The following is a 26886-nucleotide window of genomic DNA, read 5'->3' as shown; positions in this document are numbered from 1 at the left end:
CAGGGGATTTCACTGAACAAGTGGCGGACCAGCTTTGAGAACCACTGTGCTAGACTTTGGTGTTTCAGATAAGCAATTTCATCGATTAAATTATATCTCAGCGATTTCTGCATTCCACCATCTGGTGCATGTGCAATCGGTTTTCTCACACAATGGCCATTCGTTTCTTCAAGGGCTTAGAAAGGCTATGGATGCAGATTCGGGAGCCCATTCCCCTTTGGGACCTAAACTTGGTCTTGTCGAAGTTCACGGGCCCTCCCTTCAAGCCCCTGGTGTCATGCTCCCCACCTGGAATGTGACTTTTCTGGTAGCAATTATCTTGGCCATGAGGGTCTGAGAGATCAGGGCCCTTTCATCAGAACCCCTGTACAAGGTCGTCTTTAAGGACAAGGTATAGTTCTGCCCTCACCCTGGGTTTTTTTATGAAGGTAGTTTTGCAGTTTCACAGTAATCAGGCTATTTTCCTGACTGTTTTCTTCCCGAAACCACACGTCAATAAGGAGGAGCAGCGCCTCCACACATACGATGTTAGGTGTGCCCTAGTGTTCTGTATAGAAAGGACAATACCATTCTGTTGATCTACGCAGCTCTTTGTGGCAAGAGCAGGTAGAATGGAAGGCCTTCCCATTTTGGCTCATGGAATTTCATACTCGATCTTGTGCATTCGCTTGTGCTATGAGCAAGTGGGTGTCCCTCCACCAAACATTCTGACTGCCCATTCCACGAGGGCATAATATTCCTCAGCGGCATTCCTGGCCGAGGTGCCAGTCCAGGACATTTACAGAGCAGCGACCTGGTTGTTGGTGCATACCTTTTCTTCCCACTACGCCATCAACCAGCAAGCTAGGGATGACGCTGATTTTGGTCGAGCTGCATTGCGATCTGCACGTCCATGAACTCTGAGCCCACCTCCTATGGTACTACTTGGGAGTCACCTAATGTGGAATGGACACGTGCAAGCGCTCAAAGAAAAAAGTTACTAATCTTTCTGTAACAGTTCTTCAAGATGTGTTGCACGTGTCTGTTCCACGACCCACCCTCCTACTCCTCTGTTGGAGTTGGCCAGCAAGAAGGAACTGAGAGGATGTGGGGTTGGCCGGACCCCTTATACTGCACCATAAGCCCGCAGTACCAGAGGGCACAAGAGCTGACCAGACGGGTACCACTGAAGGAAAACCTTTCTGGCGACTGTGCATGGGGCGTGCATACACCTAATGTGGAATGGACATGTGCAGCACATCTCAAAGAACAAATGTTACAGAAAGGTTAGTAACTGTTTTTTCTGGAACAAGCTATCTCTCTCAATGCTGGTATTCCAATCCTGGAAGTTGTCCCACCAAGTCTCTCTAATGCCAATTAAGTCATAATTTTCTTCATATACTATGACTTCCACTTCATCCTCTTGTGCCCCATGCTCCTTGCATTTGTGTACAGTCACTGGAGATACTTTGCAGGCTGCCCTGTTGCTTTTCTTCTTGCCTTTTTAATGCAATTGTGGTTTCTAGTCCCTTCTCAAGAAATCAGAAAATTATCGTAAACAGATGAGGTTCCAAAAACACGTCTTTGTTTCAAGGAAGTGTTTTGTCATAGCAGTTGTCTCTGCCAAAGGTGGTCTTGAACTTCAACCCACCTTTTTGAAGCTTTTCGTAAGATGCACTACAGCCCAGCATTTACAAGGGGACTTTTTCTCCTGAAGTTAAAAAGGAGCTGAATATTCCTTAGTAGTGAAATTAGTTGTAAACTGGATTTCTTTTAGACTTAAAAGCAGTGTCGGAGAAGAAGTGCATCTTTAAACAGTGCTTTTCATAACTGATAATAGAATGAGCTGGAGTATACTGTTACTATGGCCCATATTTTTAAAGGTATTTAGGTATTAATTGTCAGTGTCTAAGTGCCTAAATTCCTTTTGAAAATGAGATTTAGGCTCCTATGTCATTTAAATGTTGCAACACCTAAATACATTTAAAAACAGGGTCTGTCTGAGGCTCCAGCCCTTGAAGGCACTCTCTTCAACGAGAGCACATGCAGCTTCCAAAGAGTTCTTTTGCCAGTGCCATGAACAGAGATCTGTCATGCAGTCTTGTGCTCCATGTGTGTTTTCTAAACACAATTCTTTTGTTTCTTGTGCATGCTTTGGCTGACTGGGACCAATCCTGTTCCTCTGCCCTCCATCTTGTTCCTGATGTTGCTTTCCAGTCTGAGTGAATAATCTATGGACTGAAACTTGCTGAAAGAACTGCATTGTTTGCTTAAAGCTAGTGTTCTCCAAATAGCTTCATGCTTGCTTGCCCTTTCGTGTAAAAAATAAGAGAGAACTGGAATAGCAGATTTTCTCAGCAGTTGAAATATACTTCCTACCGCTTGTGACCAAGCTCAAAACCCACATTGGAATTTCTGTGTATAATTACCAGGGATCCTAGAAATCAGTTTGCCACGGAAAAATGATGAATTTGCGTTTTTACAGAGAATCTTTCGTTTTTACATTTTGTGAAAACCATAAACTGTACAGTAGAACCCCGTTTACCCAAGCCTTCATTATCCAGCTCTCCGTATTAACCAAACTGGGGCTGAAGCGCGCCGGTTTCACCGGAGACCCGCCACCCAGAGCTGAAGCTCTCTGGATTATCCAATTTTTTTTATTCTGATCGGGACCCGATCCCAATTAGATTGGATAAAGAGGGTTCCTCTGTATCAATAAAACATATTGAATTTGTATAATATTATGGCTAGAGAAACTAAAGTTCAGCCTTTAATCTTAAACACGAAAAAATGTGGATTTTTTTCAGATCTTTTTTATCAAGAAAAACTAGGATCTCTGATAATTATATCTAAATTAGCTATATGTATTAACATGTATTTTAACATATTTCAACAAAATAGTAAAATTAACTTTTCACATCTCTTAGCTCCAGAGATCTGTACTACCTCATGCTGAGTGTTAATTGTATTTCACATTGGCTGTTGGGCTGGGGCAATCCAAAATCCCTGATGCCTGTGTAGTTATTTTCTGTGAATAAATCTATGGTTTATTATTACTGATCCAATGTGATATTATTAAAAAGGTGATATTTTGACTAGGGGAGACGGGGAATTGTTAAGGTGAAATTGTAAAGTGGAGAAGCAAACCAAAGTATTTTTGAAGATAGTGATATGTTTTTTTCCCCCCCTTTCTCAGCAGTGATGTAGACATGGAAACAGATCACTACTCCAATGGAGTTGCAGAGACTTCATCCAATGGCTTCCTAAATGGTAGTTCTAAACATGATCACGAAATGGAAGAATGTGACACAGAAATGGGTCTGCAGTGATATTTCTTACATTTTTAATAAAAAGTGATGGCAACAAGGTTATGTTTTTACTTGCAATGCTTCCCAAATTGAAAATTAGTGACATGACTGAAATCTTAACTTTCCATTTTGCTAGTATTGTACTATATGTAAATCTCATAACTATCTGGCATGATGTTAATCTGACAACAAGCAGGGGAGGGGAATGTTGTAATAGATATTTTAAGCCAGCACATAACTTCAGTTGGAAACCATCGTGCTTTTTGTTTAGTTCATTTTTCCCTGAAAAGTCAATATTCATTGATAGCAATACAACCAATATCTGTTATTGGACCAACTTTTGTTGGTGAGAGACAAGCTTTCAAAGAGCGCTTCTTCAGGTCTGGGAAACTACAAGATTTGAACAGATTGGTTAGCATAAGTAGTTAACGCATATTTCAAGAGGCCGGTCAAGATGAGGTGGCCTGTTTAACACCTCTCCGGTGGTAGGGAGGAAAGGAAGTAGGGGACAGCAGCTGGGAGGTGGGGGGTTGGGGGGGGTGGGAGAGGTTGTTTAGTGGGTTACAGATTGTTGTAATAAGCTACGCATCTAGTGACTCTGTTCAGTCCATGATTTTTAGTGTCTAGCTCCCAGACTTGTCTTTGAAAGTGTTGTCCAGGTTTCCTTGGAGGATGAGGACTGAGAGAGTGATTGTTTTAAGTGTTCAGCCACCGGTGATATGGTGTCTCTCTTATAATTTTGCTTGTGTGAGTTCATTCAAGAGTGTAGTGATTGTCTGTGAGGTTTCACCCACATAGTTGTTACTGAGGCATTTAGTGCACTGGATGAGGTACATCACATGTTTTGATAAGCCTGTGTAGAGAGACCCATGGGTACGGAAAAGTGTGCTGATAATTGTAGCAGTGGGGATATGTCTGCAGGTTTTGCATTTGTTCTGGTGCTTCTTTGAGTTGGTGTGTCCTGGTGTGTGGGTAGCTTGCATCTGATGAGGTGAGGTTGGGGGTTTGAAGACCAGAAGAGGGGGTTTAGGAAAGATTTCTTTCAGGATTGGGTCCCCAAAATGGCCAATACCAAGGAACCAAGGTATTGGGGAGATGTTTTGGGACAATATTCTTTTCCCTGTGGACAGAGACAGGAAGGGTTGATAAGAGATTGAAATGGTTCTGCTTCCCACCAAAGAGAAATTTAATATTTTCCCCATTTGACTTAGACTATAGTCCTACCTTAAAATGTAGCTATGTAAAAATGGCTGTCTTTCTTACTCATCAGATCTGTTCTGTGTTCATTAATACCTGTTGACTTTAGTGACAGATAAGTTTAACAGCTTCTTTTAGAGCCAGCACAGCTAAGAGGAAGAAGTTATCTAAATTTCAGTTATAGGGCCTATCCGATGTACCTGTGAAACCATGCTGAAGGCATTGAGGGTTACACAGGTGTAAATAGGCCATAATTTGGCCTCACTAAATCTTTCATAATGGTCGTGTGTGTGAGGGAGAGAGAATCCAGCTTGACAATCAATCCCTGTATTTGCAGGACTGCATGTTGGGGAAAAAACAGTTTTTTAATTAAAGTGAGACAAATGTATGGATTTTTTTGTAGACTTTCAGAGTACAACAGTTCTTAAAAAGATCTGTGAAACTGCTTCAGTCTCAGAGCATACACTAATGCTGTTCTGCAGCTTCCCTAGTAAACTAACATTAGGTCATTGTTTCAGCACAGTACTTCTGTTCCCAGCACTCAACAAGAGTGCTCTGAATTCCCCGAGTCTTACCCTGTGTATTACATTGCTGAAACTGAATAACAAGATCTGGTTTGTGTTCGAAAAACCACTTCTTTACTCTCTTGCAGCCTTTTCCACAGAGGCTTTCTGTGATAGACATGAAACAGCTGCATAGGACGCAGAGTTGCTTTTATTTTTTAATTTAGTTGTTTACAGCCTCTGGAAAATGAAGTCCTAGACTGGGCTCCAGCTAGCAACAGACATCGCTGCTTCAAGACTCGTGGGTGTTTCACTTCTGTAAAAGACATGTGGCTTCTTGGACTACCCAGAATACTTTACACCCCACAGTTTGAGAACTATTTTATGATATTTCGTTTTTTGAACTCTTTCCAGTTTCTCTGTAGTGTTATGTACACGTGTGTGTGTGTGATTGTAGTAACCAGAGATCTGTTTTGGAGGTGACAGTTCACTTATCTAAGATAATTATGGTAAAAATGACTCTTATAATTTGCTGGATGCTATTCAAAAGCTAGACCTTATTATCACAAGCAAGTTATGTACAGACTAGACTATTTTTAAAGAGATAGGGAGGATGGCTTTGTGGCTAAAGCACAAGTCCGAGTTGGAGAGCTTAATTCTGTTCCATAGCTGCCTGTGTAATCTTGATAAGTCAGCTAACTTCTCCCTACTGTAGGTTCTTTATCTGTAAAAATAGGGATAACTCTCATCTCATAACATGTTGAAATTGATTAATGTTCATAAAGTGCTTTGAAATCCCTTGGTGGAAAGTATTAGAAGTGGGAAGTACTGTCACCTGTAATTGTTCCAATTTGTAATGCTCAAATAAGATGTAAAAAAACCTCCAGTTTTTAGCCAGTACCCTTTTGTGATCTGAGATTTAAGATTAGTTGAGAGTTACGCCTGCTGTGCTATTTTTAGCTTTTTCCCCAAGGGTCCTGTAGATTCCTAATAACTATGAAGTGAGAGTGGACTTGCAGACATAAAGTATGTTTCTGGGGTTAGCTCTGTAGTAATGTCTGATCTGCTAACCTCGTTTTGACAGTTCAGAATTTGTAATGCCAGGTGCTAATGTGAACAGGCAACTAGAATTGTTTTTTCTCCCCTAGTAGACAATAGGCTTCTTCATTAGGCTTGGTCTGTGCACAGTGTTGCACCAGTTTAACTAAAAGTGCCTTTAAACCAGTGCAACATCCTGTTTGGATACTCTTGATTTTTGAACCTGCCTTATAGCAGTTCAGCTTGTCATTAAATTTACTCCAATGCAAGATGCATGAGGTTTTTGGCCATTTTAATTAAATCTGTTAAACTAATGCAATTTCTGTAGGTAGAGGCTTCAGTAATTACTTAAAGGTCTCCACAGCTGTGCGCTGTACACCAGGCACATTGTGCCAAGAATCCTGGTCCTGAATTGCTTTCTTTCTGAGATCTCACACATCTGCTCCTGATTACATGAATTAATCAGTTGGCAGAAACTTATTAATAGCGTACATTTGTACTGCCATATTGTATTAGTGATGCTGATTTGTCATTCTTGCAGAAGTTGACTCAAGTCAGTTAAGACGTCAGCTCTGTGGAGGTAGCCAGGCGGCCATTGAAAGAATGATCCATTTTGGAAGAGAATTGCAGGCAATGAGTGAACAGCTAAGGAGAGAATGTGGCAAAAACACAACAAATAAGAAAATGCTAAAGGTATGGCAATATTTTACGTTAGTAATTTTGGTGACTGCACTTCCAAATGGAATTTTGCAATATCTGCTGCCTTAACCAAAGCTAGTTTTTTGCTTTATTTTTTTTTTTTCATGAAAATGAGAAGAGCTATTGCAATATTTTTCTGTTCTGAGGAGCATGGCTTCCCATCTTGTGTACAGCAGTTTTATAGTCTGAACATATAAGGTGAACATTACTCTGGCAATAAGAGAAGTGACCACTGTTAAAAAATTCTTCTTTTAAAATTCCTAGATTTAAAAATACAAGGCACACAGTCTCCTCCCCACATACAACAAATCATATAGTCACCTCCCAATAAATCTAGAACGTGGACTACGTAGGTGCCATTTCGAGTTCCAGTCAGATAAACATTGGACCCAGTCAAGCAGCAGAACATGGAGTGCTATATCAAGGGAAAATACATATGCCTGAAATGTGATGTAATGGTTGCTCTCTCTGGGTGGGTGGGAAGTGCAGAGAAATTTTTTTTTGTCAGTTATTTTCCTTATAATTTCTCCAGCTGCTTTTTATAGTTACGCAAGACTGTGGTGGAAAGTAATTCCCATACAAAAACCATATTGAGTTTTGCTAGCTGAAACAAGAACTCTATTATACTGTTTTTAAATCTCTCTTGCTCTCCTTGTCACCAAATACTTTTAATCTAAGTCACCTTTTCACATGTTGAAAATTAACTTTTTTAGGTTTTTCTAATATTATGAAGTTGCAGGTTGCTGGGCTAAATGGCATGAGCTCAGTTTTCTTAACTCTAGTATTGGGCACATGCCCTAATCATACAGTAGCCCTGTGTGCTGATTTATTAACAAAGTGCATTTGCAGCCTCTCATATGGCAGACAGCTAAATTTTAGTTCTAGATTAGAATGAGGAAAATAGCTTTTATGTCTGTACTAACTGGATATAGCTGTGTAAGTTTTAGATAGAAAACAAAACTGAACGCTCATTTTCCCACAGGATGCATTCAGTTTACTTGCATATTCGGATCCTTGGAGCAGTCCAGTTGGAAACCAGCTTGATCCAATACAGAGAGAACCGGTGTGCTCTGTTCTTAATAGTGCAATACTAGGTAAGTCTTTATGCTTTTTGCTTCATGGCATGTTTATTCAGGTAAATGGTGCTGTAAGCACAAATGACATTGCATTCCCTAGACTCTTGCAAAGGGCTGTGTATTCTGCAATATGTATAGTTGAATAACCACTGTACCTGTATTAATGGAAGTACCTGAAATAAACTGATACAAAATCCATAAACCAGAGTTTTGACAGACTTGAGTGTTAAAGACCCATGGCACAATGGACAACCAAAAAACCCCCCAAAACTGAACAGATTATATCAAATTAGTGACTTACTGACAGTGCACTGCAGAAGAGAAACAACAGAATAAAATTCTGTGATGTTGCTTTTGCAGTAATTTATCATAAAACCCTGGTATTGGGGGTCTCAGTCCTCACTCACGGTATAAGTGCCACAACTACATTGCTTTGCTTCTCTCGGAGCCGAGAGAGAGTACCAGAGGACAGCCGCCTGTCACCATTAAAGTCAGCAGTTTTTCAAATGACTACTGTAGTAGTTGATCGCGATGCAGTTACTTCATGTATAGGTAACGCTGCAGTCTGAGAAACCATTCTGTGATAACTTGGTAAATTAATGACTTACAGGCAACCACAGTTCATCGTACAGCAAGACTTATCTTTTGATAAATATCAAAAACCTCATGCACAAAGGAAATTCAACAGGATAACGATTTCAAACCATTAGTAATGTTCTGAAATGTGCATGTTGTATTATACATACAGACCTGCCTAAATTACAGATTCAAAGTTTGTTACTGTATAGTTGAAAGGCTTACAATGTGTGAAACTGGGTCGATCTTTGGTGTTCCAGTATGCCAGCTCCATTCCTAGTACTGTGTCCTAGAAAGTGATTTGCATTCTAAATTTTTAAAGATCTATTACACATCTGCATTGTTGAATCTTTTCAGAGACCCACAATCTGCCAAAGCAGCCACCACTCGCCCTAGCAATGGGACAGGCTTCACAGTGTCTAGGATTGATGGCGCGTTCGGGAATTGGATCATGTGCATTTGCCACAGTGGAAGACTATCTACACTAGCTATGCATTTGAAGATTTCAAGTATGTATTGTGGCATATTCAACATGGAGGTATATCAGCTCTGCTGACTGGAATTTGGATCTTTTAATTATGTACTAAGGACAGGTCTGTCGCTTTATGTTGCTTCCTAGTTTACAGCATGATGCAAATGATTTTCTAACTTAGTGTTAGGAGAAATTTTCCATCTTTAACCTCTTAGACAACTAAGAGTTAAAAGTATCACTGATGATGTCAGACATCCAAATTGACCATTACAAATTCTTTAAATGATTGTTCAAAACAAACCAAAAATCCTACCACCTTGAGGTGGGGCAGAAGAATAGAAAATGTTGTGGATGTGTTAGCATGTGGGTGATGTAAACTTCAAGCAGGATGACTTACCAACCTCCACCCTCATTATTATTACATAGTTCAATCAGTGTAACTTGCAAAATGCATAAACACCTGACAGTTTGGATATATAGTGTTGATGGGAAGAAATATTTTTAATGTGTACTGTAAAACTTGAAATACTCAGGAGCTGAGTGAATATGTTTGTTGCTACTTACAATCCCTACCTGTTGATCTTAGTAGTTTGTTTTAACATGGTCTTTTCAACTTTCTTTGTTTAACTACAGACAACTTCTGTTATAGACTCACCAGTTTAACTGTTGTATAATAACAGTATTACATGTCACAGTGTGGTTACGACCTCTATTTATATAAAAACCAAATATTAGTCAATTTACAGTCTTAATTTAATCTTTGTACACCTTGCATTTTTAAAAGTGCTTAAATGAGTACTATATTGCAATAAAATGTAGTGATATCATAATTAACCAGCCATTAAAAACTTATTCTACAGATATTAATAACTTTGGATTTGTATGCTACACTGATTCTACTTTGTATTCTAGCTTTTGAAACTAATGTGAATTGAGCACTTCCATTATGTACAGGGCAAAAGCAGCAAATGGTTGTCGAAAGTTAAAATAGCTTAAAACTGCTTTCTCATGAGCAAAATACTGCCTGCTTCAAGATGTGTTTAGTGCTTGGGGAAGAGTCCAGCTTTCCCAGTCTTTGGCTAGTGGACTGAAGTTTCAACTGAACGCACCAACAATTTGTGAAGTCTTAGAGGGAGCCACCAAGCAAATGCTTTCAACCTCCTACTCACCCTAAAATAAGTTTTAATTTAATCAAACCCAAAAGCACTGACACTAGATTTCAGAAAAGGGAATTCAGACTCTAGATTTTATTTTCTGTAGTACTTATATTAGTCAGCAAGAAAGCTACTGCGTCTCAGAAGGCACACATCAAAAAGAAAGAAGTGTGATTAAAGGGCAAGGTCCAGCCCCCCGTAGCAACAGAAACAAAATACTGCAGGTAAGGTAGAGTACTCAAAGTGAAGAGTGAATACTCAACTTGAAAGCAGCTCCACAGGAAGCCTCTAAGGCAATGCAGTGAGTCAACTGAAGATCAATGCCATTGACATCATCCTAGGGGACACTGAGCACTCTGTTACCTGAAAATAGTCAGCAAGTTGACAATCCCATTGCAGAACAATAAATTTCTGAAGGCAGGAACTGGTAGGGCTGCTAATTATGCAGTCTTATTAAAATCAGGTACTATACCAGCAAATGGGAGGCAGCTAATTCAACCAAATTTACACCTAGAATATATCATAGGAACCCATTAGTGTAGCTTCTGTTTACACAATTCTAGTAAACTACCTATATAATTTTGAGGCTATTAGATAAGGCAGGAATATTGCCATGGATTAGCAACTTCCTGAGGGAGAGAACAGATTAAAGTACCAGGGCATATAGTTTGCTCTTAACCCTGGTGGTGGAGGAATATTGGATTTGTGAAAAGTTGAGGGCTGAGAATCTTTTCTACAGAAGTGCTCTGTATCAGAAAGTAAACATTAAACTTGAGCTCACAACTGTGTCACTGCTGTTTGATAAAGATTGGCTTCATCACTTGATTACAGTACAGACAGCTTGCTTCAAATTCCCCATATGAAAATTCTGCTCTGGGAGACTTAATCCTTCAGGTGACTGCTGGTTTTAAACTGACCTTTTCACCTTGTCTGTGCTCTTATGGCCTTTTGTTAACTCATTTCATTTAAGCTGAACTATGGCTGAGAAGTAGAGGAAATCTGTGGTGGGTACTGTACAGAAGCAATTCTTGCCTTGTAATGTGCTTTTTGTATTATCTCAATCAAAAGGCCAGGTGGGTAACATGCAGTAATGACACTGCCTGACCTTATGAAGCTGAAGGTTCCTGAAGGCAGAACTCAAGCATTGTGCAGTGGTAGCATCACAGCTGATTCAAATGCCCTATCCTGGGACCTCAGGTACCATTCCACTGATTGCAGCTTGGATAGGGAAGACTCCCTTCAGAATAGCAGGTGCCCTTGCCAAGGGCACAAGTTGCTGATCACAAGAGCCTTCTCAATGGTGGGGAAGTAGAGCAAAGCTCTGCTTCCAGAAAACATCATCCAGCAGGTGAACACAACACTTTTACACAGAAGATATACTTAAAATAGGTTTTATTAATTATGGCATAATGTACAAGAGCTACATTTTGATAACTTATAACCAAACTTCTTAGGTTGCAGGGTGAGTGTCAGCTGGATATTGATTTAAAAAAAACCTATCCCTTGGCTGATTTCTTACAGATATCACAGCAGTGGTGGGTTTAAGAGACAAGGTGGCTCCTGGCCATATTTTAAAAGTTAGCACATGAAACACAGGAGCTTTACAGACAAGCAAAAAATTAAGATATAAAGCCAGCATTTTCCTTAGCGTCTATCTTTAAGGGTTTTTTTCTTCATACAGAAGCCCCCATCTTTGTAGACATCCAGTGTTTTTTAAACTGCTTAGCTTTCTGTTTTTCCTCTGACCCTAAAAGCAAAGAAAATGTAGTATTAGGCTACAGGTCCAGGGAGCTTTCATTTGGAAAGCTTCATCCAGTTTATTCTGCAATGCTGTAACAGGGGCTCCATGTTACAGCAAGAGGAGCAATTTGGTAGTACAGAAAACCATCTGCCTCAGCATTTCACTTGACTCCACTGTGCCCTTTCAAGAATGTCAAAATCCTGGTGCAAAGAATAGGAGCAGAGATACTTTTGTAACTTCTGAATAGTATTCTAAAAAAAGAGCTGACTTTCTTCCATTTTGAAGCCCACAGGTGAGTACTGTATTTCACACACAAAACATCAACATCTGTTGCTTTCTTTAGCTAATGTGTATAAAACAGTACACACTGTCAATCATCTTCTCCCACAATACTGAACCCTACTAGTTTATTCCCCCTTTCAAGGGCTGAAAAATACTAAGACTTTCACATTTAATGCCCATCTACACCAAAAAAGACAAGTTCAGGGCCTCAACATCCCAACCCTGAGAACATTTGAACTCAATACCATGTTGATAAGCGAACTCCATCCTGTGATATACTGAACATTCACAAATCAAGAAAACATGCTTTGACCAGCAGTTTGAAAGGAATAGATTTTATATTCATTATTTTTAGGCTATATGTATGAAGGCAAGCACTAGCTTAACATTAATACTGAAGCCATTTTGTTTAAGTGGCAGATTCTACCCAACACTTAATAAAGGAAATTTGAGCCCTCCTCGTACAAACACTCATGTACATGTTTCAGCACCATTCTTAGGACTACAGTTATAAGCCTGTTTGCAGGTTCAGGGCTCTAGTTTTCAAAATGTTGACTTTTGCCTATAGTAAAACAAAATATCAGGTGCATTTAAATTGCTCCACCTACTGTTGTCTTAAACCTAATCATCATGTTGCATGGAGTTTAGCCTTCCCTTCAACAAAAGGCTCTTAGGCACAATATTTACTTCAGATTTATAAATATTAAACTACACTGTGTACTGTTAACCAGACCCCTCTATGGCTAATTTTTGTCCTCCCTTTAGCTGACAGTTTTATCGTACTCAGGTATTTTTGCGCATTTTGGGTTCACTACACTTACCCCAATATTTGTTCACAAACTGAACTGCAGCTTTTTTAACTGGACTCTTCTTGGTCACAAAAGAAAAGAACTGGTTTGCTGAAATAAATGAAAGGAAAAGTTAGTCACAGAGGCAGATGATCAAAAAGATACAGAATTACACCTGGAAGAGTTACTTTACCAGTTGTTCGGTTGGTGCCTGGTCCATATAGATGACTCTGTACAAAGTCTTTGGCCATTTTTTGGTGCTGGCTGGTTAGATCTTGGTCTTTTAAGCGTACGGCCATATAGTTTCCTTTCAATCTAGTTAAGTTAAAGTTAAAAAATAAAGTCACTTGTTTAAAACCCCCAAACAGTATATGTTCTGGCCAACATCTTGCTACAAGATATGCTTTTACTGGCTTCTAATTCCTAAGCCATGTTCCACTCATGTAATATTTTTCAACTTCACTAGAACAAAAATGTTTTCTGTATTATGGAGAACTCATACCAGCAAGTCTCATATACACATCTTTCCCCGGAGTTCAACAGCACCAAAAATGATATCTCTGCATTTAAAGTTGTGGGAGCTTAAAAGTATTCCTTCCAAAAGCCAGTCCAACTATTCTCCAGACTCATGTCACCAGTTGGATGCTTAGACCATGTCTGAATAATTTTGATATTTTTTCTGTGGGATCCTTCTCTTTTCTCTCCCTTCTGTGGGATCCAGAGGCTTTATTCCACCGCTTCCAGCAAGGGGACTTCACTGCCCATGAGGCATCATTTTAGTCCCTCACTACTGTTGCACAGCATGATTGATAGCCAAGTCATATGCATAGTGCAGGAACCTTAACCCTTCTTGTCTATATTTGCAGATGAAATCTGAGATCTCCCTGCAGCACTCAGAATGACTAGGGCAATCCATGCACAAATGCAGACTTTCTGGGCATAGTTTTCCCTGTAGGCAGAGGAGGAATTATCGGTGTCCTGAAGCTCCTGGCAAAAGGGAGAAGAAAACTCACAGGATTGTTGAGAGACACTCGGTCCAAACAGCAATTTTTAGCAAGTTTATCTTTGCCCTCTATTACCAAAAGGCACACATTTCCCTCCACAGCATCAGCCAGAGGGCCTTTCTCACTATTCCATAGCCTCTGCTGCTCCTGTCTGTTGGCGGAGCATGCTGCCTCTAAGCACTAAGACCAACTGCAACACATTCATATTGTAGTTTCATTGTAAAACCTACTCAGCCACATATTACTTCAAAAATAGCACAGGTGTGGGAGGTGCTAAAATGCATTCTTCTCAGGAGACCACTTGACTTATATCAAAAGGATGTCACAGGGAGCAATGATATCGGGTGCATGAAAGTGTTGGGATCCCAAAGCCCCCACATTAATAAGACAAAAAAAAGCATTCCTCTCCTTATCATTGAAAAAGCATTGTACTGCAGGAAAGAGAGGTATCCCACATCTTTCACTCACACGGCATGGCCTGGGTCAAACTGAGGGGTAGAAGTTTGATCTCAAAATAGAGTGAGTTCAAGCCCTTTATGATTTTGACCACAGTAACACTTTAACTGAACTGGAGCTACTTATCATACCTAACAACCCGTTTGTTTCCTCCGTTGTCCTGTCCCGTGTTACGTTCTTCATTCTTATTTTCAGACACATTTCGATTTTCACCTAAAATAGATGCAAGACAGTCAAACAATTTCCACACACTAATGTCAATCCCCAGATAGTAAGTGAAACTGATCATAGGTAGGCCTTTGGAAAAAAACAATTCACAGGTCTTTGATTGAACCAAACATTTCCAGTAGCAGGAGCTCATACAGTAAGAGGTGCTGCTTTCAGTACTCTGCCTGAACGGCCTTGTTGAGGACAAAACAGGCTTTGGAGGACATGTGATTTCAGAGCTTAATCACTACCTTCCTGAACAATAAGGGGGTGCGAGGAGGAATCACTGCTGTGGCTGAGTCACAGGAAAGGATGAGAGGCAAGAATCAATGCTATTTAGCAAGAGACAAAACATGACTGGATCAGTATTTAGCACTTCAAGTTTTCCAATAGTGAAAGTGAGCAATAAAGCTGTAGAGATGAGACAGCCTGTAATATAGCACAATGGCTGTGCATAGCCCAAGGAGTCCTAAAATACAGTCCAAGGTTGGCTTCACTCCCTGTATCTTAGAGAATTAAGCACCACTCATGAAGACTGATTTCTCAAGAAACCTAGAGTTCAACTCCATTATTGTTTCTAAAGCATTATGCAGATATAAAATTGGGGGTAATGTTTACATAGCTTACAGGAGGTTGTGAAATTATATTTGTAAAACAATTGAGATCTGCAGATGAAAGGGACTACAGCACTACACTAACCCTACTAGAACTTTGTCTTTAAGTTTCAGTACGCTGTTGAATGTTCAAAAATACTTTAAATAGTAAGCTTCAATAGCACACGTACAATCCTGTTAATGCCATAAACCATCCTCTTATGTCTTTGTGAGTGCCCTGGATTTTTGGTTTTGATGAGGGGAGAAGTTTCTCCTCTGTTTCTACAGTGCCATGAGAATATGGAACATACATGGCCCTGCGCCAAGGATCAAGGAAGATAACAAGTGAATTAGTAAAGGCTGTTTTTCTGAGAATTACAAAGATGCAAATACAAATGAATGCCTTCCACTGTTGGGTCACCCAGAAAAACCTGGTTGTCTTCCACTGATCCCTCTTCTTTATTTAGGCTGTCCAGCTCTCCAAGCTGTTCTGTCTATGCTAAAAGTTTCTTCAAACACTGAGTATTTTAAATCAAGCACTTGCACAGCAGGCCTCTCAAAACAGAGGACATGGAACTAGGGCCAACACTGATAACTCCAGAAGAAAGGAGAGTCAGAGAGGAAGTTAGAATTGCTAGGCTGCAGCAATCAGTAATTGTTAAATTCAGGTTTCACTATCACAAGGGATTGCAGCGCCACAGAACAATCTTACTGCAGCTATTTCTAACACAGAATGGACTAGGACATCATAAAAAGAAATTAACATAAAAAGTTTATATCTTACCTTGTTTGGTTGTGTCAGACAGATTATTGTTGCTTAGGAGGGAATGAGAAAGTTTGTTTAGAAACGTTATTCTTCACATTTAGGAAAGAGCCCATCAGTCTGTGGTTATTCACAGTTACGTATTTTAACTCCTTACAATATTTACAGAGTCCTAAATAGAATAAAGACTTTCAAATAATTATTTTTGTATATCATCTTGAGCCTTAAAGATTAGATGGGGATTGGAACAACCTAGGTAACCCTACTAGAACTTTGTCTTTAAGTTTCAGTACGCTGTTGAATGTTCAAAAATACTTTAAATAGTAAGCTTCAATAGCACATGTACAATCCTGTTAATGCCATAAACCATCCTCTTGCAACACCACAATTCATTATTAAAGACACACAGAGGGAGAAACAATCTAAGCAACGTGATGTTTTTACATAGCTAATTTTCTGATTGTAACCATATCTGGAAAGATATAATGTGAGTATAATTAGAAAAGCGAGTCTGAAGAAACCTCTTATTCTTAGATCCGCAGAGACAATACAGTTATAGGAGAGAGAAATGCATTCTGTTCTTGCCCACTCATCATCAAAGTTCCAACCACAGATTCTTTATTACTGCTGATCTTTTTTTGCAAGCCAGAAAATACAGCTCAGTCTTAATAAAATTAGGGCACTGTTTTGTGCACTAGGGCACTACTTATACTTACTTAATCTGTGGTCCTGAAGTTAACTCCTCTAGAACATTTTCAGGAAGTAATTTTCTTTTCTAAAGAAAATTAAGGAAATGCTTTAATGGCTACAACTCTTCGTTTATCTGACGTTCCTTTTCAAGACAGTATTTGATGACAGCAAAGCTGTTCTACATATTTTTGAACTTGTCAAAATATCTATGTCAACAAATATTCAAAAATTTGGTTAACTTCAACTCTTGGTGAAAAATCACTTGTAAACGAGGGGGGGGGGGAGGGGGGGGGGAGGAGGAGGGAGGTGGGCTATTCTTACAAGCTCCACCAGCAAATTCAGTCCCGTCTACTCTACTAAAAACAGTACAAAAGAGTAAGTAAATTATGCAGATGTTCATGTGGGTCTCTGGGCTCGGCTACTGGTAAGTAGGTTTGAATAGACCCATGGGTTCTAATTGGTTCCTAGAGCTCCGGGGGCTTAGCTCCTTCTTGACTGAAGAAATAAATAAGTGGTGATAAATGGTAGCTACCCAGCCCACCCAGCTGCCGAGTTCAGACAGCCCTAGATTTTATATATCTTGGTACAGTAGAGTCTGCTTATTAGCAACCCCTCAGCAAAAAGTTGCCATTATCTGGCAGTTGCCAATAAGGGAAGCAAAGGGAAGCCCTCTGCAAACCTGCCTGCAGGCAAGGCAGCAGTGGGGGGAGGTGCTGCAACTCAAATGGAGTGGGGGCACTGGAGGCCCATGGAGCTGCACAATACCGTTTCCTCCTGCACCCTCCAGGGGTCAGTGCTCAGCGTGCTTGTTTTCCTTGGGTTCAGGCCCCCAGCAGGGCGCAACGTGGAGAACGCAGGGAGAGGTACCGTGCTGCTCTGGCATCTGGGCTACAGCCCCCATCCCTGCTACTGCCCTGGCCACAGCCTCCCAGCGAGCAGGCCCTTATTACCTGTGCGCTCCCCTGTGCGTAGGCCAGTTTGCAGGGCTGCAGCAAGGAAAGGCAAGTCCCAGTGCTTCCTTGCCTTACTGTAGTCTCCCAAACCTGCCTGTGGTGGGCTCTCAGGGCTTCCTTCCCTGCTTGCAGCCAGCGCCTTGCTTTTCACAAAGTGGCATGTGGCTGCCAACAGCCAAATCCCATTCACACTACAGTGGATGGGGCGGGATTGGTTCCTGCAGAGTGGTGATATGAACCAGAATTGTTAATACCCTGGCCGCATTGAATGGACTTTGCAGTAAAGGCTCCTCCACTCCCACACTGTCATGAGAGACACAGTCTTCGGGCAGGGGGCTCATCATCCAGGCTCATGGCAAACAAGGATGCCTCTTGGCCTGTAGGCTACATCTCTCTTGCAGCAGCTTGGCACCCTCAGTGAGCAGTGCCTGCGATCACAAAGTACAAGGCAAGGCAACCTGGCCAGGCAACCTGGCCTGGCCCGGCCCAAGCAGGCCCTCTTTACCTTCTGCTCTTTGAAGAGCTCCTCTCGCCGCCGCCGCTTCTCCTTCAGCAGCTCCCTGTCCCTGTGGGGAGGAGAGAACATGCAGGTCAGCGCTGGTACAATGTTACAAACTACTACCATCACAATCTGCTGCTCTGCCTTTCTGCATCTTTGGGTCCAGAGGCAGCAAATTGCGACACATGCGGATATGCTTTTCACAATCTCTCTCTACCTTTCCCCATCCTCTGGTGCAAGGGAAGCAAATTACGATGTATAAGGGTTCACTGTTTTGACAGTTCCATCACTATTTGCTACCATTGTGAAATCTCCATTTTAAAATTTGGGCACAAATAAAACAAGATATTTTTCTAGTTTGGAAAAGCGTTCTACAGAGTTAAACCAAAGGCAAAACCCCAAATGAAGATAGTGTTATTTCTTTATTAGTCTCCTTCCATTGTAGTTAGGTAATACAGTTTTTATAGTAAACAAACATTTAATGTACACAAATTAGTTGAAGGCATAGTAAAATAGTATTTTAAATACTAACCAATAAATTGTCAACAAAAGCTATTAGACAGCGGATCTACTGTTGTTCCATATACAGAAACAAACACACAACACAGTCACCGTTACACACAAATTTGTACTACTGTATTTTGGCACAAACGTATGAGCCCATTACCCCCAATCTTATTTCAGGGAAAGATTCTCAGGCCTTTGCCTCACTGCTAAAACTGAAGTTGCTTGTCCTCACTGTGTTTTTAGCTTAGAACAACACCCACACCTTAGTTACTCCAAGTCAAACAAAATGGAAAAGGGCTAGATTCACAAAGGGACTTATGCACTGCAATTAGGGATGTAAAATGTTAACCGACCTTAACTGTTAACACCTGGCCAGCCACCCACACCCCAGCCCCTGGCTGCCCACACCGGGCCAGACCCCCACAAATATGGTCTAGATGAAATTACTGTAAAGTGGGTGCACAAGTGGTTCAAAGAGTAGTCATAAATGGTTCACTATCAAACTGGGAGGACACATCTAGTGGGGTCCCACAGAAGTGAGTCGTCGGTTTGCAACTATTCAATATTTTCATTAATGAGAGGGGAGCGTATGCTTACATAATTTGCAGATGACACCAAGCTGGGAAGGGTTGCAAGCATTTTGGAGGACAGAATCAGAATTCAAAATAACCTTGACAAATTGGAGAACTGGTCTGAATTCATAATGCAAGAAAGGTGTAAACACAACATATGCTGTGTTTGTAAGTTAAATTTTCCTGCAAGCACATTAACAATAAAAAAAAAAGATTCTATCACATGTGGTTAGCAAACAGGTAGAAGCTGAAATCAAAGAGGAATCTTTATAGTTAAAGCACCTAAAACATGGATTGATTAATTATAATAGGATAAAAGTGCCACCACTTTATATGCATTGCTTTTAGAGGGGATCACTGTACAGCTAGGCCAACATCCTCTGTGTGCTCAGCAGAATCTCCCATGATGCTATTGGGCTTCATTCTCCTGCTCTTGAAAGATGTTCTGACCAGTGCAGAAAAGAAAGGAGGAGAGATCACCTTAAATCAGAGGTTCTCAAACTGTGGTCCGCGGATAGTTCCCTCTAAGATGTGTGCCTGGGTAGCCGCACACGAGAGAATGAAGGGGCAGCATGGCTCCACTAATTAGGTGCCTGGACCCTGGAGAAGATGCACATATGAGGTGGTGGCAGCCTTGGAGGGAATAGGGGGTAGGTGGGAGAGGGCACTGGCGTGAGAAAAGGGGATGAGGGGATTTTGGGATGTGCAGGGCTGAGGCAGCCAGAGAAAGAAGCGACTTTTCCCAGCTCCAGGACTGCGGCTGCCGGAGAGAGACAGCCCTCCTTCCCATCCCCAGCTCGGGGGCTGCTGTGGCGGGGGAGAGAGGGCACATCCATTGCATTAGAAAAGTAAGACTACTAATATTAAAATAGGAGTTGTCCTTTTATTTGTAGAACAAAAAAACAATTATTATTTGGATAAAAGTGCTATATAAACTCCCCCACCCCCCCAGTGCTTTACAATAGTTAGCAAACAGTACAAACAGTTTTTGGAAAGATCATTAAGTGGTCCGCTGAGACCCTCAGCCATTTTCAAGTGGCCCATGAAAAAAAGAGGTTTGAGAACCACTGCCTTAAAATTTTAACCTTAAACCATTTATTGAAATTTTTTCAGGCCAAAATTGATACCTGTGAAGCGTTGCGAAGGCTTCCCTACACAGGGCAAGTCAGAAAGCTGAGTGCTTCCCTACTTCGCTCCTCTTTAGATTTAAAAACAACCAACCTGGGGCTACCCCTGGACCATGCAAAGTGGCAGAAGTGTTCAGCAGGTGAAAGGCCCCATGACTAACAGTGCCCTGCGGGAGGGCTCCGGCCTGGCTGCCCTGCCTGCCGCTGGCAAAGCGAAGGCCACTTGGACTGCGGAGCGAAAGGCTCCCGGCCGGGGCCCAAGGCGCCGTGACGGACGCGCACGAGCGTCCCGCCAGCCAGGCAACCCGGCGCACGCGGGAAGTCGCCGGGGGCCGCTGCAGCCCGAGGGCCCGGGGCGCCCCGCAGCGGGGCCCGGGCGGCGACGGCGGCCGCAGCAGCAGCGCGGGGCGGGGCACGCTCGGGTCGCACGCGCCTGCTCCGGGCCCCCGCGTGCTGACGGGCCGCGGTTCCTCGCCCCGCCCCCTGCCCGCAGCGGCGCGTTGCGGGTCAGCGACTCCCTGCGGCTGGGGGGAGGGGCGGGTCCGGCCTAAGCGGGGCGATTGCGGCCAAGTCGGGCTGTTACCTCCGCGCTGTGTCCCCGGCGCGTCTCCGCTCGGTCTCGGCCGCGGCTCTCGCCCGCTCGAAGGTCACCTCCTCGGGCGCCTCCTCGTCCTCCTCGGAGGTGGCGGCGGCGCCCGCGGGCGGCTCCGGGGCAACGGCTTCTTTCTCCAGCATCGCGCGCCGCCCCCGCGTCATCGCCATCGCGTCTCGCGCCGCCGGGCCAGAGAAGCCCCCCCCTTCACCTCTGACCCGGAAGCAGTTGCGGGGCCGTCGCGGTCGCGCTTGCCCTTCAGCTCCCAGCCTGCCCCGCGGCCGGCTCAGCCCAAGACCGCCCACGCGCCGCGCTCGCGCTCTGTAATTGCTGGCGGGCGCCCTGAGCCCGTGGAGCGAGGCGAGCGCGCGGCGAGACGCAGCCCGAGAGCCGCTTCCTCATTGGGCGCTGCCCCACCTGCCCCGAGCCGCGCTCCCGGCAACCCGCGCGGCCCTGTACCCCGGCCCCTCCCCCAGCCCGACCTGCTCCCAGCGCCGAGGCAGGCGGCAGTAGCGCTGCTAGCGGGGGCCCCGCGGCTCGTGCGCAAGGAGAGCATGACACACGCCCGCCAAAGCCCGCATTAATTTAGGCAAAGCCAGACCCAAACCCCCGCTCCGCAGTAAAAAGCAACCACAGGCGACAGAAACACTCCTTTAATCTCATGTCCCATAACAAGGTAACAGGTGCGTAAGCAAGGGAAATAACACGAAGACCATGCAGCTCCCCGGTGCAGCTGGTAAAGCGGCTAGGCTGGAACTGGTCCTCCCATAGGCACCGCGCTTCCATCCATGTCACACTCACGAAGTGCAGCACCGCAAGCCCCAAGCTCCCCCTGGAGTGAACGTTCCCACGACTCTCGAAGTTTTTAGGGTGTTTATTTCTTTTCAAAGTGCCGAAGTGTTAGCCCCATAAAAAGTTACTTTCCCTCTTTTCACACAACATCCCTCTCAGAAATTTCACCTCTCATAAAAAAGGTCAAAGATCCATAAGCCTCCAATTGGTTTACAATGAAGGCATTGTGGAGTTCAGATTCGTCTAATAGAACACCATCATCCTATTCTAGCCAATTTTGGAGTCATTTTTAATTGTTTTTGTTTTCCTTTGACAGAAAAGATTTTAGTCGGACAGAAACATGACCTTTTTAAAAATTCCGAAGTCCGGTATTTTCCCCTGTTCCCAACCCTATCACTGCCATCAGTGTAACTGAGAATCAGGATTTCTTTGATTAGTTTCATCCACAGATCTAGTCTCCTTACAACACTTAGGGTTTCTTCTACAACAATCCAGTTCACCTTATGTGTACTTCCTGATATTCTTAGCAATTTAATTATTTCCCCTCCCTCAGATGAATGCTCATGAGATTATTTCAGTTTCATGGCGAGCAAGCGCTGGAGGCAGGGTGGTACCACAGGGACCTGGGAAATGAAATCTGAAACAGAAATTGGAATGGTTAGGAGAAAAAAAAAGATGATGAAAGCCAGTTATAATACAAATTACCACCACAGCATGTTTGCCCCTTATATGCTTCCCTTAATCCAGTTTCTGCAGGTTGTCTAGTCATCTTAAAAGGGTAATTTTTCCCTACACAGACACCGGAGCAAGCAGCATCTGTTGTAATAGCTGTTTAAGCAGCAAATCATTCAACAGGGTAGAGAAGTAAATTGACTGAAATCCTATAGATGTCACATTTTAGTTTTTGTATTTTCAATAAATTGGCAGTTAAACTGAAACACTGAAAAACAAAACAGGAGAGTTTAATACAATCTGACAGAGAATTATAAACTCTTCGGACCCCCTTCTCTATAAAGTTTAGGTTTCAGAGTAACAGCCGTGTTAGTCTGTATTCGCAAAAAGAAAAGGAGTACTTGGGGCACCTTAGAGACTAACCAATTTATTTGAGCATAACCTTTTGTGAGCTACAGCTCACTTCATCGGATCCGATGAAGTGAGCTGTAGCTCACAAAAGGTTATGCTCAAATAAATTGGTTAGTCTCTAAGGTGCCCCAAGTACTCCTTTTCTTTTTATAAAGTTTAGACAGATTTTGAAAAAATAGTAAACAAAGAGCTAGGAAACGTCATTGTCTAACATTTTCTAGACCAGTGGTCCCCAAATGGTGGGAGCACCCCCCTTGAGGGTCATGGCAGAACGTTTTAGGGGGGCACATGGCAGGGCCTGGGCCAGCCCGCACAGGGGCCAGGGAGGTAGCACCACCCAGCGCTCACTGTGCCCCCAGACCAGCTCCACTTGGCCCCCAGCCACAACTCTGCTCCACCTTGAGACCAGCTCCAGTCCCAGCTCCACTCCGCGCCCTGCTCTGACCCTCAACCCAGCTCTGCCCTCACCCGCTCTCCACCCTCAGGCCAGAGCCACCTCTAGCCCCAGCTCCTCCCCAGCTCCACTGCCAGCCCGAGCTCCTCTGTTGATGAAGCCTTGGCTGTGCAGTAATGGAACAGGGGGACATGGACAGACTCCATTACTAGTACGAGGGCAGAACAGGAAAAGTTTGGACACCACTATTCTAGACACTTAAGAGCATTAAGTTTTATCAGGACAACATAAGAAATCATTTAAGTTAACATTGCTTCCCCCTTCTACCTAAAATGTGAGTAGTTTTACCTGAACCTATTTGTAGCCGGGGTGGCTTGCATGTTAAATTCTGCAACTGGCACTCCTCTGGCAGATACTTGAGGAGCAAACATAGCGGCAGGATACACCACAGAAGAGGTTCCCACCTGCAGGGAAAAAAAAAACAGCATCAGACCAACATTTTAAAAAAAGAATCCAGTACCTTCAGACATCCTGAGAGACTCTTGACCTACAGCTTTGCTAAAACATCTAATGCACGTTCAACCCTACAATACAAGTCTACAAGTATTGATATGGCCTGATTACTGCAACCTGCCAAAATCTGAGGGATAAGAGGTCTGATGCAGTGCTCCTCGGACTGGAAGGGAGTAAAAACAGCACCCAAGTTTGCTCTTCAGCCCTTCTAGTTGACAGTGGTATGGTGGTGACTGGTTACAAAATAAGCCATTTTCAATCATATGTGGTTGAGGAGGAGGGAAAAGAAAAAAATCACTCAGAAGTGGGGCCACTGACAAGGGAATAAATAAGGGAAATCCTAACAGAATACAACCTAAAGCAAGTTTAAAAATATTAGGTAAAGTAGCTGCCCACCTACCTTTCAGAGGTATTGTGGAGATTAATATTTAATAATAGAACACCATTTATTTAAATAGTTTGGATGCTTTCTACATTTTCAAATATATCGATTTCAATTACAACACAGAATACAAAGTGTACGGTGCTACTTTATTTTTGATTACAAGTATTTGCACTGTAAAAAACAAAAATAGTATTTTTCAATTCACCTAGTACAAGTACTGTAGCGTAATCTCTTTGTCATACAAATTGATCTTACAAATGTAAAATTATGTAAAAAAACCAACCTGCATTCAAAAATAAAACAATGTAAAATTTTAGAGTCTGCAAATCCACCCAGTCTTACTTTTTGTTTAGCCAATCGCTCAGACAAACAAGTTTGTTTACATTTACAGGAGATAATGCTGCCCGCTTCTTGTTTATAATGTCACCTGTAACTGAGAACAGGCGTTCTCATGGCACTGTTGTAGACGGCATCACAAGATATTTACGTGCCAGATGCGCTAAAGGTTCATATATCCCTTCATGCTTCAACAACCATTCCAGGGGACATGCGTCTATGCTGATGGCGGGTTCTGCTCAATAACAACCCAAAGGAGTGCGGATCGACGCATGTTCATTTTCATTATTTGAGTCAGATGCCACCAGCAAAGGTTAATTTTCTTTTTTGATGGTTTGGGTTCTGTAGTTTCTGCATTGGTGTGTTGCTCTTTTAAGACTTCTGAAAGCATGCTCCACACCTCATCCCTCTCAGATTTTGGAAGGTACTTCAGATTCTTAAACCTTGGATCAAGTGCTACAGCTATCTTTAGAAAGCTCACATTGGTACCTTCTTTGCGTTCTGTGAAATCTGCAGTGAAAGTGCTCTTAAAATGAATATGTGCTGAGTCATCATGCGAGACTGCTATAATATGAAATATATGGCAGAATGCAGGTAAAACAGAGCAGGGGATATATAATTCTCCCCCAAGGAGTTGAGTCACAAATTACATTAAAGCATTATTTTTTTAATGAGCATCATGATCAGCAGGGAAGCATGTCCTCTGGAATGGTGGCGGAAGCATGAAGGGGCATACGAACGTTACCATATCTTGGCACGTACATACCTTGCAATTCCGGCTATAAAAGTGCCATGCAAATGGCTGTTCTCACTTTCAGGTGATATTGTAAATAAGAAGAGGGCAGCATTATCTCCTGCAAATGTAAACATACTTGTTTGTCTGAGCGATTAGCTGAACAAGAGGTAGGACTGAGTGCACTTGGAGGCTCTAAAATTTTACATTGTTTTATTTTTGAATGCAGTTTTTTTGTACCTTAGTCTACATTTGTAAGATCAACTTTCATGATAGATTGTATGAGGTGAAATGAAAAGTACTATTTCTTTTATCATTTTTACAGCGCAAATATTTGTAATAAAAAACAACGTACACTGATTTCAATTACAACACAGTATATATGAAAATGTAGAAAAACATCCAAAATATTTAATAAATTTCAGTTGATATTCTATTGTTTAACAATGTGATTAAAACTGTGATTATCGTGAATAATTTTTTTAATCACAATTAATTTTTTTTAGTTAATCACATGAGTTAACTGCGATTAATCGACAGCCCTAATCTGAACATGTAAAACACTGAATATATTAAAAAGCAAAAGATGAAGTTGCACTTGAAAGAATAATGTATGGTGGAAGAGGCAACTTCGAGGAAAGCTGTCACTCAACTACCAGCATAGATTGTGCTATCATTGCAAAGATGCTTCTTCTCTTTTCTTCTTCATTTAGTATAAAATTAAATGTTAAAGTAACCTTAAGCACATTGTTAGGGACACATTCAATTAAAGCTAAAAGTAGTTTCAGGTTCTACACCTGTCCCTTTTCCTTCCTACCAATTTATGGGATTTTACAGAATATATTTTCCTACGTTTTGAAATATTTGTCTCCCCCCTTTTAGCAAAATGAAAAACCAGGCAAACAAGGGAAACTGATTGGCTATATTAAACTGACCATCTATAAAAGTTCTGTCTGATACAAAATTAAAACAAAATAAATATATTTTAAAAAATGATTTGTTAGCTTTTACAACTTCCTAAACAGTTATATTAAACAAAAGACAAAAAAAAAAAAAAAGGTCAAAAGTGTGATTTTTTTTTTTTTTTAAAGGTTTCACTGTTTAAGAAATTGAAAAGTTAACCAATATTAGGTTGGCCATATTGCACAAGTACTTTCAACTACTGCATATGCAGCTAATGTATAACTTTAATATAGATAGTATGTGCTATGTGGCCAAGTTAGCACTGCTGAATTTACTTCGACTCAGAAATTCTTCACTGGTATGTTTAAATCATCAAACTTAATGCTACCTTAACAGAGTGAGACTTTATTTTAATGTATTACGTTTCACTGAAATTGTCTCATGGCTGTATCTACATTTCCCATATCTGAGAGATGTGATTTCTTAATTTCAGTTTGCTTGACTAAATGGAAACCAAAGCATTCCTTACCACCAAACAGAGGTCACAGATCTCAAGTTCATTTTCAACCTCTGTAAGAATGTCTGAATTCAGAGTTTCTCCAAACCACACAACATGGGGACGGAGGAGGCCATTGCAGCCTTGCTCTTCACACCTGTGAAAAGTTACAACAATAGAAGGAGATGGAAGATTCAAAGTGATTTTGAGCCTTGGACTGATTTGTTAAAAATGTTTAAGACAGACCTATTTCAATTGCAACAGGTTTGTTAGACCACACTTAGGACAACAGTATGTTCAATCTAGGCATGATTAAGGCTACGATTTAGTCACGGGTATTTTTATAAAAGTCACAGACAAGTCACGGGCAAGAACCAAAAAGTCAGGGCCTGTGACCTGTCCTTGACTTTTACTAAAAATACCCCTAACTAAAACTAAGGTGCTGGGGGTGGGCTGAGTGGGGGAAGCGCTCCTG

General features: G+C 42.0%; 3 protein-coding genes across 8 annotated transcripts in view; 1 reads left to right on the top strand and 2 right to left on the bottom strand.

Moving 5' to 3' along the window:
- The window catches only part of RANBP9 (RAN binding protein 9), a 70117-nt gene extending 60402 nt beyond the window's left edge, over positions 1–9715 (top strand). Inside the window, exons 11-14 of one of the 5 annotated variants that reach the window (XM_037893084.2) lie at positions 3179–3249; positions 6567–6718; positions 7707–7818; positions 8734–9715. In XM_037893084.2, coding sequence (XP_037749012.2) covers positions 3179–3249; positions 6567–6718; positions 7707–7818; positions 8734–8864 — 466 coding nt within the window. In that variant the 3' untranslated portion in view covers positions 8865–9715. Of the gene's footprint in view, positions 1–3175; positions 3347–6566; positions 6719–7706; positions 7819–8733 lie in introns of those variants that run through there. The other 4 variants (XM_037893081.2, XM_037893082.2, XM_037893080.2 and 1 more) reach the window with 4 other exon arrangements.
- Positions 3295–21089, bottom strand: NOL7 (nucleolar protein 7). 2 transcript variants are annotated; one of them, XM_043538804.1, is made up of 8 exons: positions 20768–21076; positions 17985–18045; positions 16553–16611; positions 15858–15889; positions 14405–14486; positions 13007–13128; positions 12847–12924; positions 3295–4407 (listed from the first exon to the last, which is right to left on the bottom strand). In XM_043538804.1, exons 1-8 carry the CDS (start codon positions 20944–20946, stop codon positions 4019–4021), a joined length of 1002 nt encoding a protein of 333 aa, XP_043394739.1. In that variant the 5' UTR covers positions 20947–21076; the 3' UTR covers positions 3295–4018. The 2 variants fall into 2 exon arrangements, with proteins under 2 accessions (XP_043394739.1, XP_037749013.1); XM_037893085.2 differs by lacking the exon at positions 3295–4407 and adding an exon at positions 11378–11749 and having other exon boundaries at positions 20768–21089.
- A 325-nt stretch (positions 21090–21414) lies between these two features.
- Positions 21415–26886, bottom strand: part of SIRT5 (sirtuin 5) — a 24993-nt gene continuing 19521 nt past the window's right edge. The window contains exons 7-9 of the mRNA XM_037893079.2: positions 26445–26568; positions 23394–23509; positions 21415–22205 (exon numbers count right to left, since the gene is read on the bottom strand). Of these exons, the coding sequence (XP_037749007.1) occupies positions 22130–22205; positions 23394–23509; positions 26445–26568 (316 nt within the window). The 3' untranslated portion in view covers positions 21415–22129. The remainder of the gene's footprint in view (positions 22206–23393; positions 23510–26444; positions 26569–26886) is intronic.

Source organism: Chelonia mydas, chromosome 2 (assembly GCF_015237465.2).
Source record: "Chelonia mydas isolate rCheMyd1 chromosome 2, rCheMyd1.pri.v2, whole genome shotgun sequence".
Classification (NCBI taxonomy): Eukaryota; Metazoa; Chordata; order Testudines; family Cheloniidae; genus Chelonia; species Chelonia mydas.
Note: the sequence above shows the minus strand (reverse complement) of the source record. Positions and strands in the feature narration are given on the sequence as shown.